At 42.2% G+C, this 7,833-nt stretch overlaps 1 protein-coding gene across 1 annotated transcript; it reads left to right on the plus strand.

Moving 5' to 3' along the window:
* Positions 1–522: 522 nt before the first annotated feature.
* On the plus strand, positions 523–5,693 carry mrpl19 (mitochondrial ribosomal protein L19). The gene is made up of 6 exons (XM_080452535.1): positions 523–636; positions 1,106–1,238; positions 2,539–2,657; positions 2,885–3,019; positions 3,910–4,091; positions 5,016–5,693. The coding sequence occupies exons 1-6, from the start codon at positions 564–566 to the stop codon at positions 5,235–5,237; spliced, it is 864 nt and encodes a 287-aa protein (XP_080308661.1). The 5' UTR covers positions 523–563; the 3' UTR covers positions 5,238–5,693.
* The last annotated feature ends 2,140 nt before the right edge of the window (positions 5,694–7,833 follow it).

The raw sequence follows: 7,833 nt of genomic DNA on the forward strand, positions 1-7,833 counted from the left end.
AAGTATTCAATCAATCAATCAATCAATCAATCAATCAATCGTACTCACACGGTAGGCCTATCTATCTACCTATAGGCTGCCCCAACGCTCCTGATTTCGTGTATAGAGGGGCGGGTGTATAGAGCCGGCGAGAGATTGCGCCTGATCCCATTGGTTCACCGATCTGTCCGTCAACGGAAAGCCTGGAGATCGAGGCTAATCTACCTACAACTATCCCCTGTACCTACCTACCTACCTACCTACCTACCTACCTACCTACCTACCTCTCTCTAACTATCTATCTATCTATCTATCTATCTATCTATCTATCTATCTATCTATCTATCTATCTATCTATCTATCTATCTATCTATCTGCTCAACTGTACTTACTGTAGCTTGTTAGGTCTGTGTCAGCAATGCATCAAACGGAGGCTGATCGTCACAACACGCCTAACAGATGGTACCATAGTGACATCGTGTGGAAACATGGTTTCATTGCATGCCTTTCATATTGCGTTTTGATAGTGCTCCATGCGGGCTTCCGTACCTAGCAACATGTGATACAACATAACAAGGTCAATCATGGCAGTCTGCGCGCAGAAACTGGACAGAATGTTAGCGTTAAGGTTATTACGAAACCTCAAACTACACGAGAGTAAGTATTTCAACTAAGACCGTCCCTTGTACTTAGTTTAAAATCTGTTGTTTGACTTTACCGTGCTGTGATAAACCGTGACGTTTGCTGTTACTAGAGCTAGCAGCTAAATGCTACGTTCACACATATTGCTGCTACAGCGGTTCACCTGAATTATCTATTCTAAATTGCAGTGGTGTGAAGTAACTAAGTACATTTACTCAAGTACTATACTTAAGTACAATTTTGAGGTATTTTTTTACTTTACCGGAGTTTTTCCAATTTTCTATACTTTTGCTTCTACTCCATTACATCTCAGAGGCAAAATATTGTACTTTTACTCCAGTACGATTATTTTAAAACTGTAGTTACTAGTTACTTTGTAGATTCTTTTTTGCAGTATTTCTACATTGCAGTATTGATACTTTGTAAAAAAAATGTCTATTTTAAACTGAACGTAGTTAAATAATGATGTAACATTCTCTAACAGGGTTCCTGTCTACATCTGTACCTCGCTTTGCTGTGGGCAGTGATGATGGGGGTCCACCACCACCATCCAAATTTATGCCTCCCCCTAAACCTGTCATCATAGACAAAACACAAACAGAGTCATCCCTCCGAAAGTAAGTCAATACTTTTCTTTCATTTCTTTTTTTGTTTGGCATGGGTCAATGCACATATTTATTGCACCAGAAATAGCTAAGCACTCATCTGTTGCCCTGATCATAGGTTCTTGCTTGGTTTACCCATGATCCTAGATTACTATTTCCATGCATTTGATGTATATTACCTTGTGTTGTCCTTGTTTACTGTAAATCGCTCTGGATTAAGAGCATCTGCTAAATGCCTAAATTGTAAATTGTAGCCCTAGAATGGCTACATTTCATGTATTCTATATTACACAGGCAGCCATAGATCACTCAAATCCCTCCTGCGTCAGTGTCGCACTCTGTGAATCAACTAAAAGTTGTAGTGCTGCGTGTGTACTGTGTACTCACTCATTAATTAATTTCTGCGACTTAATTGGGGTCAGCTAATTGTCCTCTAGTTTCATATATCCATTCAAAAGTTCTGGCAGAAAACTTCTGTCTTCTGAAAAATATCTCCAGTTTCACACCACCACATCTCCAGTGAGCACATAATGGTGTGGGGCACACAATAGACAGGTGTGTCATTAATTACCTGCAACGCACCTGTCTAATGTATGTAATATCACAGCCATTCTAGGGCTATTACATCATCTGCAGCCCCTGGGTGGACATCATCATGACACCATAAAATCATAAAATAAAACTACACAGCTTAAAAACACTAAGATGACAACATTTTCAGTAGTAGTCATTAAAACATATGGCGTCAAAGACACATAAAATGACAAAATGGGTCACACAAAGTTTCATGAAATACATACAGTAATAAATAAACTCGCACTAGGTTCTAGCTGTTTGCGTAACTATTTTTTTCTTCAACCATTTTTTCACAACACATTAAGGTTTGTTAATGTAATGCACTCTGAAGTCGGGAGGATATTCCACCAACAAACTGCTATTATAATTCCTTTTCCTTTTAACAGGACGTTCATGAAAGTCCTTGCGGGCTTGTTTCCAATGAGGGCCTGTGAGCAATTAGGGGTTAAGAGTCTTGCTCAGGGACAAATTTCATTTCATCGACACATATGCTGGCGTGGCCTGGAATCGTACCTGGGGCAACCAGGGCCTCTGGCTCCCTAGGCGGGCTCACTAACCACTCAGCTATGGCCGTCCCTTGATTGGCCGCCCCCTATGATGGAGAAAGCCATCTGGCCAGACATTGCAGACCGAAAGTTGACACGGCAGTCCCCTCTAGTGGACTAAATGTTGTTGTTAAATGTCGGCTTCTTACAATATCTGTAACATAAAGAGTGTCTTGCCTCTCTTTTACCAGGTTTCTGAGTCCAGAGTTTATCCCTGCTCGCGCGAGAACAGAACCATTCAAATTCCGCATGGAGAGGAAAGATATGATCCGCAGGAGGAAAGTACTGAACATTCCCGAGTTCTACGTGGGTAAGAGATAGCTAAACTCAGTCCAGCCACACTGAAAGTATATGTGAATGATGAGGCTTTTCTGTTGGCCAGAGAGACAAAAGAACCACAGGGATTTGTTTGGAGGAAAATGAGTGAGACAGAACGTTTACATTCTGGCTACTGCTGTTAGTCTTGTAGTTTAAATGGAGAACTAGCTTCATTCAGCATGCATATTTTAAAAGATGATCTACTCTGGTTGTTCTTAGGGAGTATCCTAGCTGTGAACATGGCTGATGCACACGCCAGTGGGAAAACCAACCGCTTTGTGGGAATCTGCACTAAGAGGGGCGGCAACGGACTGGGAGCCACATTTATTCTTAGGAATATCATTGATGGCCAAGGTGAGGACGTTTATTTTCAGCATGCACTTTTCTCTAAATCAAATCTTCTCAAGTACTGAACAAGTAATCCAATGTCTGTCGCAAGGGATGGACAAGACTAAATCAAGTACACACTCTCCTTCTCTGTCTCATGCCACCTTTGCCACCTCTGTGCACGCTGTCCAAATAATTTTCCCGGTTCATACTGGGCAAATGCGAGTGAAATGCTCCGTCTTCTTAACTCCCACCTCTGATTCAACATACTACATGATTGTAGGGGTGCAACAATTAATTGAACTAATCGATTATCATAATAAATAATGTCCCTGGAGAAAACACTAATGGAATGAAATTCAAACGCTGTTGACTTCTTAACCATGTAATCGTTATGTAATGGTACTACACTTATTCTGGTAAGTTTGCTAATGTTTTAGCATTTAAATTGTCCTTTGTTATGTACAATATGTATAGCCAAAGTATACCCAAATGTATTGACGTCGGTATTGTCCTCTTAACAATGATTACTATAAATCTCTTCATTTCACAAATATATTTATTTGTGAAAAGCTATTGATGGACTGGTCTTCCTGTTTCTAACACGCAGTGTAAGAACATAGTTTGAGATTATTGAGATTTCTTCTTACTTTCTAAACTTAATGTATTTCACTCATAATTCCCTAATTTTGTGTTTTTCTTAAACCCTCATTTAACTAGTCAAGCACTAGGACACACACAGTTGCTATAGCCCAGAGAGCAGTTTAGGTTTCATTGCCTTGCTCAAAGTCAGTCTCATTTAAATACAGATTTTCCCAGCTAGTCCAGGAGTCTGACATCCGTCAAGTCTACAATGCAACTTTGAACATCAGGCCACTTCCCTAATATTTTGTGTGTGTGCACGCGTTGATACCCAGGTGTGGAGATCTGCTATGAATTGTACAGCCCTCGGATCCAGCAGATTGATCTGCTGAAGCTAGAGAAAAGGCTCGATGACGACCTGATGTACCTTAGAGACGCGCTGCCTGAGTACAGCACCATAGACCTGGACATGAAGCCTGTGGCCTTCTCCCCTACAGGAGAAGTGCCCATCAACAAGGTGAGAAAGCCATTCGTTACTTTCAGCTTCACAACAGCATCTGAATGAAGCTAGCTTAACCCATTAAGAACGGGAACGCATCTGTCATTTTTAGACTTCTTTGGCTATTCAAAAAAAGCAGATATACAAGGCTATAAGCTTGTAGATCTGCTATTTTAGAAAAGTTGTGCAAATCTTTGAATATATATATATATACATTTTAAACTAAAATCTTTGCTTCTGGGGGTCCCTGGAACAAAATATTTGCTGTCCGCGGACAAATACATTTAATTTTGGGGGTCCTTGACATGAAAAAAGTTTGAGAACCACTGATATTATAGCAACATACGTAAATAAATAAATAAATACAAATTAGGATTTATAAGACATTTGTAGAATCCCCAGAAGCAAAGATTTCAGTTAAAAATGTTCGCTTTGAAAAAAAGCAAAAACATTTGCACAAATGTTCACGATAAAATAAAATACAAGCTTGTAGCGTGGCACTCGAGCTTGTATATCTGCTATTTTTGAATAGACAAAGAAAAAAAAGAAATGACACACAGATGTGTTCCCGGTCCCCATTAACTGCCAGAGGTATTTTCATATTTTTTTAGCCAGTGCCAGAGTTTTTCATTGAAAAAAAAGTACTCAGGAGCCGAGATACAGAATTTTTAAGTTTTAAGTTAACAAGGAAGTGGATACGAGTCTAGATCTTCGAAAAATCATATCTCCTTGGTCTTTGGGTGAAATTGAAAAAAAAATCACGTAGTTCACGTAGATCTACGCGATTGGCACGTGGCGGCTTTAAATAGGTTTGCGTAGATCTACGTGATTGGCAGTGAATCAGTTAATGGGTTAACTTTCCCATTTATCACACAGAATAGCAGAGCAAATTATGATGTGACCTAAGAAAACAAGTAGCCTAAAATAAAATATTTCCATCAGATGAAGGTGAGGATGCGTCCGAAGCCATGGTCCAAGCGCTGGGAGCGTCCCAAATTCAACATCCAGGGAATCCGCTTTGACCTGGCCCTAACCCCGGAGCAGATGGAGCACGCCCAGAAGTGGGCACGACCCTGGGTCGAGTACGATATGCTCAGGGAGTATGACACCTCTAAGTTGGAGGTGGATATCCTCAAAGAGGTCCAGCAGGAAATGAACAAATGAAAAGGGGTCTTGCTTGATCCCCTACCCCCTTTTTTTTAAACACTTCACCCTCGTCATCGACGCAAGCAACCTTTCCACAACTGGGAATCGGGATGACAACATACAGGGCTTGGGTGTACTGTACATGTGGAACAGCCCAACTGATCCGGGTATACTGGCCAGCTCATCCGGCAGTGAATTGGATACAGCGAGTTCCCTCACTTTTGACCTCACCCAGACTTATGAATATGAAAGACTTGTGTTTGCCTCGTTCTCTTCATTATGAAGATAATACTCCAATAAGGCTTATACCCCCCAATATCAGTCAATAAGCCCAGAGCAATGGGGGTATTATTGGGGTACAACTTCCTTTCTCATGTCGTCTTGTTTTTCCACTCTGATGTAGAAGAAGGCTTTCTGTGTTGTTGGCTCTGTGGTTTATTTAATGCGGATCTATTAAAACGTTTCTAAAGTAAAGGCTGTTTAACGTTTCATACTTTTTAATTATGATTTTACAATATACATATATGCCCGTTTTGTATGTGGTTGTTTTGATACATTTCTGATTCTGCATCTAATGACTTGTCATACAGTACCAGGTCTTGACACTAGGCGGTGATATTGACCTATGGAATGTACACCCATCATTACTAGCACATGGATCCTTTTGTTGTGTCCTCCTGTGATGTTGTGAGGAGAAACTCCTGCCATGTTAATTAAACAAAATGTTTCAGTGTATGAGCAGAGCGCAGGAGCGCAACCCTGTATTTTGGAGGGGGGAAAAAAAACAACTGGAATTCAGAGACTCATACACTTGAGGACACCCGGTAGCGTTTTACTGTTGTGGATGGAAAATTGTGGTGTCGAGATGGTATGTTAGAGCGTCAATTGGGTAGTATAAAAAACACTTGGACCCCGTATGTTATGTCTGCTCTGTGAGTGCGTGTGTGTATATACTGTGTGTGTGTGTGTGTGTGTGTGTGTGTGTGTGTGTGTGTGTAAACACGCCGAATGGGCCCTGCACTCTAATTTCTCCATATTACAGGATGAGACGCAGAGAAAATAGCCTCTAATACTGGAGTAGCAGATGTTTACTGAGCTCATTATGGACCACACAGATTCCCCTGTCTGGAGATGTACAGTATCAGAGGGAATGAGGGAAACGTTAACGTTCACAACACTGGAGAAGTTATAGACTAGATCATTAACGATGCCCATGGAATTTATTACAATTGTCCAGTGTGCAATGATAAGGGCGGTAATTAAACATGATGTATGTGTGATTACCTCATAGAAGACATAAGTCAAACCTGAGTTCTCAGTAGTGTCTATTTTAACTCTCTCTTTCTCTCTGTCTTTCTTACTCTAAGTCTAGTATTTGGTGCTGGAACCTGCTATCTAAGCCACTCTGCTACTCACATCCTTGCTCTGTCGAGAGCTTGTACCCCTGAGAAAAAAGAAAAGAAAGAAAACATGCTCTGTGTGTGCGGTGGCGGACTGAATGCCACATTGTCATTATGCTGCCCACTAACCCAGCTTTCACCTTTTCATTTTTCACTCTCAGTACCTCTCTTTGGGGTCTGACTGATGTGTGTGTGTGTGTGTGTAACACAAGTGTGTTTGTCCTACTGTATAGCAGGACTCCTGCCAATGCATACCAAGGCGACACCAACTGCACTGGTAAACCAGCTTCAACCGTAAAAAGTTACACGGCCTGAGTTACTGCTTCTAGGAAATTTCCTGTGTGTGCATGTGCATGTGCACGTGTGTGTGTGTGTGTGTGTTTGTGTGTGTGTCTGTCTACATCTTGTCTGTGTAGAAGTACTTTAGGGGGTGGCTGGTTTTGAATGAATGTGCCTCCCCATGCCCTCAGGTTGACTTCTCAGCACCTGGAGTAAAGTTAAAGCCCCATGGCTGGGAAAAGGAGATCAAACACTAGTGTGTACACACACATACAGTGTGTGTGTGTGTGTGTGTGTGTGCGCGCACACACACACACACATACAGTACACGCAGACACACACACAGTGTATCCTGCAGACAGGCTCATATCATATCAGCGTTACAGCAGACAGACACCTCAAACAGTGTGAACTGTTAAACGTCTAATACCGGCCCGTCTGTCAGTCCTCTGCCCGAAACCTGATAGACCCCCCCCCCCCCAACTATACCCCACCCACTTGTTCACGGTTGCTGAAGGGGTTGAGGGTGGGGCATGCAGGCCCTGTGGGGCGGAGGGGCTCTATAATCCCAACCATCCTCTCCACTGCAGCCAACTGTAAAGCATGGTGGGCTGATGATAGCTATACAGTACCGCACTGCTGGGAAGGTCAGCGCTGGAATGAACGGGAGGAACGCACTCTTTTTCTCTAATCCGTCTTCCTCTTGCCTTCTCCTCCTCCGCTGCTCCCATGACCTTCCTCTCTTCTCCCTCTCTCAGGAGGGGTGGGGGGGGGGGGGGTCGCGTCGCCTTTGAAAAGGAGCAAGGTTTATAAATTGAGAGGATGTGATGAGTGGTGTACGTTGCGACTCCCACAGGTTCTCTGTGTGTTCCTGTGTGCCTGTGAAGTAAATGCAATCAGGGCTCTACATTTATGTGACTGTATACAAGTGGTTC

Source organism: Gymnoscopelus braueri (assembly GCF_963280865.1).
Source record: "Gymnoscopelus braueri genome assembly, chromosome: 16".
Classification (NCBI taxonomy): Eukaryota; Metazoa; Chordata; class Actinopteri; order Myctophiformes; family Myctophidae; genus Gymnoscopelus; species Gymnoscopelus braueri.

Excerpts from the sequence above, each read along its gene's own strand:
- mrpl19 (XM_080452535.1), top strand. The coding sequence starts at position 564 with ATGGCAGTCTGCGCGCAGAAACTGGACAGAATGTTAGCGTTAAGGTTA. Across the intron at positions 637-1,105 it reads AAACCTCAAACTACACGAGA|GGTTCCTGTCTACATCTGTA; the intron begins GTAAGTATTTCA and ends ATTCTCTAACAG. Across the intron at positions 4,092-5,015 it reads GAGAAGTGCCCATCAACAAG|ATGAAGGTGAGGATGCGTCC; the intron begins GTGAGAAAGCCA and ends TATTTCCATCAG.